The sequence below is a fragment of the Syngnathus typhle genome, linkage group LG22 (assembly GCF_033458585.1).
Source record: "Syngnathus typhle isolate RoL2023-S1 ecotype Sweden linkage group LG22, RoL_Styp_1.0, whole genome shotgun sequence".
Lineage (NCBI taxonomy): Eukaryota > Metazoa > Chordata > Actinopteri > Syngnathiformes > Syngnathidae > Syngnathus > Syngnathus typhle.
This window is the reverse complement of record NC_083759.1, coordinates 4167098-4177755: the sequence shown is the minus strand read 5'-3', so window position 1 is coordinate 4177755 and position 10658 is coordinate 4167098. Positions and strand designations below refer to the sequence as shown.

General features: G+C 43.1%; 1 protein-coding gene across 1 annotated transcript; it reads left to right on the top strand.

Moving 5' to 3' along the window:
• The first annotated feature begins 578 nt into the window (after positions 1 to 578).
• On the top strand, positions 579 to 10092 carry LOC133146337 (calmodulin-1). Its single transcript, XM_061269974.1, has 6 exons — positions 579 to 711; positions 4693 to 4723; positions 5329 to 5472; positions 7749 to 7855; positions 8010 to 8145; positions 8481 to 10092. Exons 1-6 carry the CDS (start codon positions 709 to 711, stop codon positions 8507 to 8509), a joined length of 450 nt encoding a protein of 149 aa, XP_061125958.1. The 5' UTR covers positions 579 to 708; the 3' UTR covers positions 8510 to 10092.
• The last annotated feature ends 566 nt before the right edge of the window (positions 10093 to 10658 follow it).

Here is a 10658-nt window from a genome sequence, read left to right as displayed (position 1 = left end):
TTCATCTTTTTATCTATTATAATTTACACTTAGACGTTGTAGGTTTTGTTTGGCACTAAGTATTAATTGGGGGTTTATTTTTTTATTTTTACAAAAATTGTTGACAATGGCTTTGGATTGGATTTCATAAAAAATAATGTATTTTTTCTGTTATCTCATTAAAAAAATATTCTGAAACAACACATCACAGGCATTTGAGTTGTGTGCAAAAGGAGCCAAGTTTGTATTTTACAAATGGTGCCTTAAAACAATGGCTATTTTCTGTGTTTTATAAATGTCAACAAAACATTGAAATATGTCCGACAACCTTTAAAAAAAAATAAAAAGAAAAAAAATCTTGGCCTATTGGTTTCTAGTAGCTATATCAACCATACGTTTATTATCTGAAGGCTTTATTCTGCTTTTTTTTTTTGGTCAATAAATTAATATAATATAATAAATATACTCTAATACTTTGAAAAATATATCATTTAATACAAGGCAGCATCACATTGAAGATTTGCATACAGACAGCCGCAAAAGGAATCGATGTGGAAATCAGGAAGTGAGTGATTAGTGCTCGTGTTGGCGGAGGGATACACAGAGCAATTCCCCCCCTTTCTGGCCGCGGCAATATACGCGCGTTCACCCGCCAGTGGAGCTCCATCTAAGGAACGAGCACATTCCTAGTCTGCCTCCACACACCGACAAGCACACAATCCATCCGACATGGTATGTATTCTCATTCATTCTTTGCGTCCGGTGCTAAACCTCAATTAAATCTGTGGGGAAATATAAACTCGAGTCCAAGTGGGTGTAAAATAATCCGAATGTATTTTAGCGCCATCACTTGTTATGCGGAAAACGCCCGCAAAAACGCTCATTGTGCTTTGTATACGCCCTTAATGTCAAAATTGCAAAATGTTTGAATTCCATTTCAAATGCGTTAATATATGTGAATGTATCGCATGTATGAAATCGAACCGCATTTCCTCATAACTGCGCAATTCGAAAGGGGCGATAAGAAAGCTTGCCGGGGTTGTTTTATTTCTCTGCAGCATTTGTACGCTTTGTATTTCGATTTGGACGATCGTAATAACCGGATTGAGTTATTACGTTCATATTCTGCAGTCACAAGTACATCGAGTCCCACTGCTCCAATGCGCCCGTGGAGCGCAGGCGTGCTGGGACGCCTACCTTGCCGCTATTCGAGGCACACGCTGACATTATTCTCTTTTAGGACATGCAGGAAGTGTGGGAGATGGCCTTCTTTTTGATTCCGTGGAACTTTGCCCACGGAGTCTTTTTCTCGGGGTTCTATTTTTTCTTCTTGAGGGCCTAGCGGTGCCAGACTATGTCATCGGTGTAATTAATGGATGAAATAATATGCGTGGTATAACAGCATTGCAGCCTATTGGGAGTCTTTCATGGATCTATATTTTTGCGTTATGACGTGTTAAATGCTCTCTTTTGTCTTTAATCAAAGCAAGGTTGCTTAGAAATGAAATATTTTGCTTCTTTGGTGTTTTGATGTTCATAGCCTTCATCTTTTTGATGTTTTACCATTAAAAGAAATAAAGCACCACAGCATTGTTAAAGTTGACAGAGGCACACGCTAACATCAGGAGAACGCCCTTAGATGGTTCTGGTACTCTGTAAAAGTCTTTGACGTAGCCCTTTCAAGGCAAGCAACCATGTTTGGTGCCATAAAACATAAATCAAAATGGACGCTTTTTAGTGTTGGGGGGGGGGGATTGGAATCATGAGATAGCTCCCAGTCTTTAAACAAAGACATTTTAAAGTGTATTATAATGATGCATTGTTAATGATAATGAGAGATTACTAAAGTAGATTTAAAAAAAAAAAAAAAAAGTTTTGGAACATTGTACTTTTTCGTTTCCTGTGATTATGACTTATCCCTCAGATGTCCTATTTCTGGTATTGGCTATAATGAAGCTTCATGTTGCGCAGTTAACAGTGGATTGTTATTGCCTGCCTCCCCTTGAAAAAGTTTAAGCCCCTTGTCTGCAGCAGTGCATCCACTGAAGTGTAACCCCGCCCCCCCACTGCGGTGCAAGTATTGACCACGCTGAGGCCTGATCTCATTTCTGCTCCGCTCTTGTTTCCCGATGCATGTTTTGTAACTTGAAGGCCATCTGATCTGCCGTGATGAATAATTTACACACTTGCCATGTCCCGTGTACGCTCCCAGTTACTTGGCGTGAGTGGCGCGGAGGAGTACCCGGCCACCACGGCCATATGGTGAACCGGCCGTGTCCGCAGGGTGTCGGGAAGCTGGTGTTGTTTACACTCGTCCTCTCTCAACTCAGGCCTCACTGTCTTTTGTCGAGCGCTTCCATACAAAGAGCGCGTGTGTGGGTCACGCTGACTGTGTTGGAGCTGGTGTCAGAATGAATGGACTGTGTGTATGTGTGTCACGCCCATCTGCCAGAGTGACAGCTGCTTTTGCACCTTTCACTTGGCGAATAATGACTCGACATCAGCGTCGTTAAAAGATTCATTTATACCGTTTGACCTAACCATGTGAACCCTGTGCAATCATATGAGAGTGCAAGTGGGGAAACTTGAGTGGATTCCCTGGCCCAGTGAACTAGCGCTAGCATGCTGCAGTCTTCTTTGGACTGCAATGCTGTCGGGATGGCTGAACAGTGGGTGTGGCTGACCCACTCATGGCCAACCCCCCCCAATTCAGTCACCAAGCGCACTAACTGCAATCTGTCAAAGGATCGTGAGTCACAGGGAGTTTCCTCCAAGTGGCATGTGGAGAGGAAATAGAGGAGGAAATAACCAAAAGAGGTTTTGCTCAGAGGACCAGTATGCAAAAAAAAAAAATGAGTCAAGGAAGGGATGGGCTCGTTGATAGGCCTGGTGGCTGCAGCACTGGTGAAGAAGACCTGACAGCTTGGACTGAATCCAAGGGAGGAGATCTAGCAGTGACTCACCAAACCCCACACCCCGAAGTTGGCAGCAATGCATCATGACAACACAGGATGCAGTGGGGAGCTCGAAAGCAGTGGCACCTTCCAAAATGTGATCATGACAAGTTAGTGATATCTTGGAAAATGGAAGCTTGTCGATTGTTAAGTCAGCTGTTATTAGTCTGTCTGTCATTACCATTAGATTTAATTTTGTTGACAGATTGCCATATTTTGTAGTTGTATGACAGCGACACATTTTAAAATCAATACAATACAAAGATTTGATGATGTTTGACTCTGGAATGGATGATTTGACTTTCCGATTATTTCCTAAAGGGGTAAAAAATAATTTAGAAGTACAAACCTTGTGTTTTTGTTCCACTATAACACTAACTATGCTTTATTAATAATGCCGTTTGAAATTACCACAAGAGGGGGATAAACGTCTCGGCATAAATGCTAAAACAATGAACGTTCGTCAAGTTAGGTGACATCACTCGGCATGTTTTGCCTCTTGACGTAACACAGAATAGAACCAGGAAGTTTAAAAAAAGTCAGCCGTGTTGTTTGCCGGTGAAGTCATTGAATCACGTCCGCTAATCCGATGAGTGTTGCGGAGGTTATTCACAATCCTTGACTGGCTCCATCGATTCATCCGCTTGTTTGCCACTCAAATCATGAGGGAAGGCATTTTGTTTTTCGCATAGCTGAGTGAAAAGGTCAATTTGCGGCGTGCCATTCGGAGAAAGTCCGATTTAACTGAATATCTCCATTGTGTGATTGCTAAGGGGGGGGATTGGTAATGCCACCCACCACTTGTTTTAGTCATATTTAGCAATTTTTATAAATCTGCTGGTCCATGCCACTATTTCTAATCCAACCTATTGTGCTAACTTACTGGCCAGACTGGACAAAAATAGCTCCATACTTTTGTTTTTCCGTATCTCTGGGATTCGATGATGACCTCAATGCACGTCTGTATCCGGAGCTAATTTGCAGGTACACTCATTTAAGTGCACCAAACCGCTGTGGGAATTGGCTTGGAGGCAGAACTGGCAACTGTGACTAATTTACTGGAGCCATGGGAATGGAAAATTTTGGTGTCGAGGAAGCTTGCCATTCAGAGGCTCCAGCGTATGTGTGTGTACATCTGTGATGTAATTGTCTGTGTATGTTTTTTTTTTTTTTTTTTTCCTTCGCTTGTAAATGCAACAAAATCAGTCGGGTGTGTCAATGACAGCAAATCTTTTCCAATGTCGCTAGTAGCTGTTGCCCCCTGCTGGTCGGAAGATGCAATTATGTTGACCTGCATCTTAAAACTACATCCTAAAGATAAAATTGCCTTGTCCATGGTTTAAGTCAACCTTTACAAACACAATAAACACATTTAACGTAGTGGCTTTCGGCATCCGCATGTGTGCGATTGCTTTCACAGCAATCAAACTGAGCAGGAAATGAGATGGACTCATAAAGTCATTAAAACGTGATAAGGATCTAATCAATTTAGCACACCCAGATCATATGTTGGGGGGGAGGGACGAAGGAAAAAATGGAAACGTACATGTTCGCATCCTCCATGAGTTCATTCTATTTCAGGACAAAACCCTGAACACAGTCTTCAGTGTTGAAACGTGTGACGGTGGGCGGGGATGATGTGGAATGTGATGACCAGTACATCTGGGATTTTGGAAAATGCGCGTGCTGAGTAACTTGTTTGTTTGCCACCCCCGCTCACCCCACCCCTTATTTTTATTTTTTTTCTCTCCACCCGCAGGCCGACCAACTAACAGAGGAGCAGATTGCAGGTATGACCGGCGCCGTTGCAATTTAGTCAATGAAGCTTTTCTCTCGCAGCCGTTACGTAACGCGGCTGTTATCACGGCATACAATAAAACGGAATAATGAAGGACTTTGCACTCCTCTTGGAAAAGCATTAGCTTTGCAAAAAAAATGAATGGGATTTAGTAGCGGGAGTATTAACACGAGTAAGACCCACATCAGTCTATCTGAATTCTTTACCGCATTTCGTGGAGCAAAATGTCAGCTTACACTTTGGACAGCCAAATTCCAGGCCCGAGTTTAGATTTGAACTCCCAACTTTGGAATTGTGAGACGGACGTGCCACCTCACACGGCGTCTCCAATTGGTTTCACGCTAAATCATGTAGGCTTAAATTCTCAATATGGATGTTGCTCCATCCCACCAACTCTGTGGCTAATTAGCTTTTGCTAACGCTCCAAGGTTAATCCTAAATACGCTGTGGGTTCTATTCACTCAATCGCCGTTTACCCTTCACGAATTTAAGCCTTTTAATTATAAAATGGGGCTGTTTATTTATCTCTTCGGGTTTTTTTTTTTGCGACATAAGCCCTCCCAGTCTTCATGTTATCATGCCTCTTCTCTTTGCCAGAGTTCAAGGAGGCCTTCTCCTTATTCGACAAGGATGGCGACGGCACCATCACCACCAAAGAACTTGGCACCGTCATGAGGTCGCTGGGACAGAACCCCACAGAGGCTGAGCTGCAGGACATGATCAATGAGGTGGACGCTGACGGTCAGTACGGCCTTTTCGACCGCATTTCTTCAACGGTTGAGTGATGAGTCATGACGGTAAAGGGGAATCAAAAGCTCCATTTTGTGAGCCATGTAGTATCTATCACTCACATTGAGCCTGTGGGTAGTAGCAAGTCAATATAATAGAGCAGCTTGTCTCATAAAGGACCCGACCGAAGTGCACAATACAAGAATCATAAATGGGAGTTACATAAAGAGCCAGGGTTCAAAAGTTCAACTTCCGCATTCTACTTTGTCACAACTAAAAGGGAAGAAAAGAAAAAGAGGCCTAAACTTTAAGATTAGCTGTCAGTGTTGGGCAGTTCTTAGGGGAATTTTGTTCTTGACCTCAATCATAATCTGTTAGCTGCTGACCGTTAGCTCACGTCCACTCAGCTCAAGTTGCTGGAAAACAGTGCATGAGAACGGCGCTCACGTCTCTCGGACGAGTTTCTGTCAAATTCTCGTGAGAACACATTGACCCGCTTATAGGATTTCGTAAACGGGACCACATCGATGAGCGGGAATCAATCGCGGCACAGGTTGGCCGCCCGGCTATCACAGCGTCCTCCCACCAGCACTTTTTTTATTTGCTTCCACCCTAGAGGAGCAAGCAAGCATTTTTTTTGCACACACGCCATCACCAACATCCCCTTGTTCTGCCTCGGCCTCCCTGGGCTGATGCAATCTAGGTCAGACAGCAATGAAGCTAGTAATGGAAAATAAAAGTGGTTACATAAGGCCGCTCTTAGCTTTGCACATCCAGTACCCACATCGGCAGCCGTGAGATGTAAGCCGGCTCGTTGGAAATCACCTTTATTTACCAAACAAGCGGCACATTCAAGCGAATGTACCAGAGGGTGACAGCTTTAGTTTGACTGAAATAGTTGTTGTTTTTATTACAGTACATACACATGCAGAGAGATCGACTTAATCAGCCTTCCTGGAAGTCAAATGTTAAACACCAGATTGGTACAAAAAAAATTTTTTTTTTGATGATTGGCATAAAAGCAAGCACTTCTCGTGACTGCCCTCAAAAGCAAAGAGGCTTAGGAGAGATGCAGAAGAATCAAAACAATGAGCACACATTCAAGAGCACAGAGAAGCCTCAGCCTTCGCTAGTTTTGCGTCAGAGCGCCTCTTATGTGTAATCACACCATCTCCCACTCGGTTCACTCCTTACACTCCTCTTCGCATCTCCCTCATCTTCAACACTCGTTTTTTTCCCTTTGCTTCACTCCGTCGCTCATCCTCACATACTTCCTTGCGTCCATCCCTCCATCTTGTCGCTGCGGTGCTTTTGGGGCGCTGTTGCTGAAGGGTTGCCTCAATTCTCCATTCACCCCCCTTCCTGTTTCCCCTCGCCCTCCCAACCTCACCCGTTTGTAACCGGCTCTTGTTCGCGTTAGATAACAGGTCCTTGGATTGTTACCCTGGGCCGCGAGATCACCATCTGCCCTATCACATTACCGCATCCCTTTTTGTTCCCCCCCGCCCCGCCCGCCCACACGCCTACATTTCCATCCGTGGCTTTCTTTTATCTCAAGTCGTTCTCTGTCATTGTCTAATCTGTACAATCCCCTCGCCCGTCTGTCCCACCCCAGGGCTAATCCCTCTGGGTGCTTTGCCCTGAGTGTCCCTGACCTTTTAACTGTAATTCCATCAGACTTTTATTTTTAATAGATGTTTATATCATGCATGTCTGCATTTAGTCCTAAAAGCAACTCAATATTTCACTTCTACACAATATGGATTTATAAATTGTCTGACCCATGTTGCGTGGGGTGGGAAACCCCTTGGCCATTTCCACTTTCTCCCATTTTGTCCTTCCTCCATCCACATGTCTCCAGCTGCGTTTTCCTACCATGAGTCTTTGATTCATCCAGCCTTCCAGCTGTTCATGCTGTCTACATTATGGATGAGTGGCTCTGGGTCTCCCCCCCCCAACCGACCCCCACCTCCCTCCATATGCAGCATCTTCGCCGGGCTTCCCTGAGGAGAACACAGACAAGTCCCTCTCACGCCCTCGACAACCCCCAACCCACCCATCCTTCTCAGCCTTGTTGTCGTTGCATTTGTCAAAAGTGTATAATTTTTTGTTGTGTCACCATAGTTAGGACAGAAAGAAAAAAAATGGCGGCCGAACTCTGCAATGAAGGCTTTCATTTTAGTGATTTTCATCAGCTTAATGTTGGGGTCATGTCATCTGTACTTAGCTAAATTGACTTTGATGTAATTGCCATTTGGATTAAATGGCGACTTTATTGATTATTCCAGGTAATGGAACCATTGACTTCCCAGAGTTTTTGACCATGATGGCAAGGAAAATGAAGGACACAGACAGCGAGGAGGAAATTCGTGAGGCCTTCCGGGTATTTGATAAGGTACGTAGTATGTATAGAAATTTCCAAAATGCAGAAAATGTCCACACTGTTTGGATTAAAACCCAAATAATAAATAAAATAAGACCCACTTAAGAACATATTTATTGCACTACAGATAAATCATACGTGGAGTTAATATTTTTCTTGTGTCCAGGATGGAAACGGCTACATCAGCGCCGCAGAGCTTCGTCACGTCATGACGAACCTGGGCGAGAAGCTAACGGACGAGGAGGTGGACGAGATGATCAGAGAAGCAGACATTGACGGAGACGGTCAGGTCAACTACGAAGGTAAACACGTAGCTATGACTAGTAACCTAGTACTGTAGTCGGCCAATCAGATATAACTGGATGTCGTATGTGTCTAGGAGATATCTTCAATTTAAATTGAGAAGCACATGAGTGAGCTTGTCAGTCGGCTGTTTTTATTAAATGTGGGGGGGGGGGACAAGCTCGGCGCACTTGATAATATGTCACTTCTGGTTATTAGATGGAGGCAAAAAATTGTCTCTGCGCTCATCGTGTTGTTTATTATGTCCATTAAGTGAATTGCCCTACTTTTCGACAATCTCCCAAAGCTCCCGCTCACAAAGCTCATGTATTTTTATTTTTTCTCTTTTCTGCAGAGTTTGTACAGATGATGACTGCAAAGTGAAGCTTGCCCACCCTATTCTGTTCCCTCTTAGAAGAAAAAAGAAAAAAAATGGGAAAAAAAATCCAAATGTTTTACTTACCTCTTGGAGAAAAAAAAAAAGTTCATTTATTCATACTGTTTCTGTATAGAAAATAATTGAATGTTGAAATACAATATCCTTCTGTCCACACAGGGAAATAAAATAAAAAAAAATAGACAAAAATATCTGCATGAAAAAGATGGTTAGTGATCCTTCCCCTCCCTTCCCTCCTCCCATTCCTTCCTTCCTCTGGAAATCAATTTAGCATCAGTACTGATCAAATAATAACATCCACCCTGTAACGACTACTTTCAGACTTAAGCAAAGAAGTTGGTGTCCAGTTCCGTTTGCTCGTGGTAAATGTCCGGGCTGGTCATTTCCGCTATATCTCTCTTTTTCTGTTCTTTGTGCATGCAAGCTTGAGACCGGAACACATACAAACACCCCCCGTCTCCCCCTCCCCCCCCATATTCCTCCCACCTAAATCTCCTCTGGGCTACTAGCGTGTGCTGTTTCCACCATAGAGCCCCGGACGTCACATGACTATTCCCGTTTACCACAGTGGCAGTAAAGTAGCGCCGGCACGCCTTGCCATGGAATGATTTCTATAATTTTCTATTTCGAGTTTGCATTAGCTTAGCAGGTTACAAATTTAGCATTCAGGCGTGTGTACTTATAATAATTGCACGGGCGGCTGTTTAGTCGGCAACATTTCGGTCGATTAGATTTTTTTATTGCAACGGTGGCGCACTCTTTCACCATCATTTAAAAGTAACAAATATTTTATGACTGCTGTCCATTTACATGTTGGTTTTTGTTAATGGCTCGTCATCTTTTTTTTTTTTTTTTTTTGCTGTCTACCATTTTCAAATTGTGGCTTTTGCGTTTCCTCAAAAAGGAGTGACACGCTTTCTATACTGCCAAAGCAGCTTTGTTTACATTTAGCGCAGTGCATTGTGGGATACGTGACGTCAACGTCCGGGGCTCTATACGCTGTTCTCTTGATGGTTTGGTACAGTTTTTTTTGTATTTGGAAAGGAACCCTGTAATGTTAGGATGAGAGAATATTCCAGGATCTGTCTCATTAAACATAAAGTAAAATGGGACTTAATTGTTTGCCAGTTTAAAATTGAAAAAAAAAAGTGTAAAAAAAAGAAAAAAAACAAAAACATTTTGGCATGTTTTTTTGTTTTTTGGGGGGGGGTTATATGGATGACCATCTTAGTAGTCGTGTGTCCTGCCCTTTAAAAGGAGGAGGCGGGGGGGACTTCAAGAGTCTTACAGTGAGCTTTCTTTCTTTGATTTCTTTTTCATTCTTTCGCTGAGATGGAGTGTCTGTCCTGTTTTCTTGCAAGAGAATCACTGGCCTTCACTTTTTTTTTTCTCTCTTCTGTTTCTCGACTCGGACGGGCGAGCGGCATGCTGTGTTGACGGCGCACGCTGTTGAGCATGCCGCCGCTCTACATCCGAGTTCAGTTTACATTCATTCCAAGTTGTACATGCTATAGTTTTTTTTTGGTTTGTTTTTCTTTTGTTTTTTTTCAAATAAAAACCATGAACTTTATTATGTCTTTTGTCATTCTTTTTTTTTCCCCTCAATCATTTATTTATATGTTTGGTTGCAAAAATAGACAAAGTAATCTGTATTTTTGTCCGCTAATGACTAATGTGTCAATAATAAACGATTGTAAGCATCTGCAGTTCTGCATGTGCGCTGTCATTGGGGGCGGGGCCAGTGGCGCATCACGCCGTGCTCAATTACAAGACTGGGACTGCAAAACACATAACTATTTTCCTGAAAAACTGGATGGTTGCTAGGCAACAGGAACATGCTGTAACTGGCATGTCAGGTTTTTTTTTTTTTTTAGGCCGGTGGGAGTTGGAACAAAGCCTTCGGTATTGACTCCATGTTGGCTCGGCCTAGTAAGAAAATGACACTGAGTGAAGGCAGAGGGCGTTTGCTTTGCCCCCCCCTCACACCTTCCTACTTCAACATCTGAGAAACCAGCAAAGAACTGCACTGCTTTGCTATATTTGGACCACACGACCATCTTGGGGGGGCGGCTCTCCTCCCACACACACACACACTAGTCTCATAACCATAGTCACTATTTATAACACGACTTTGTA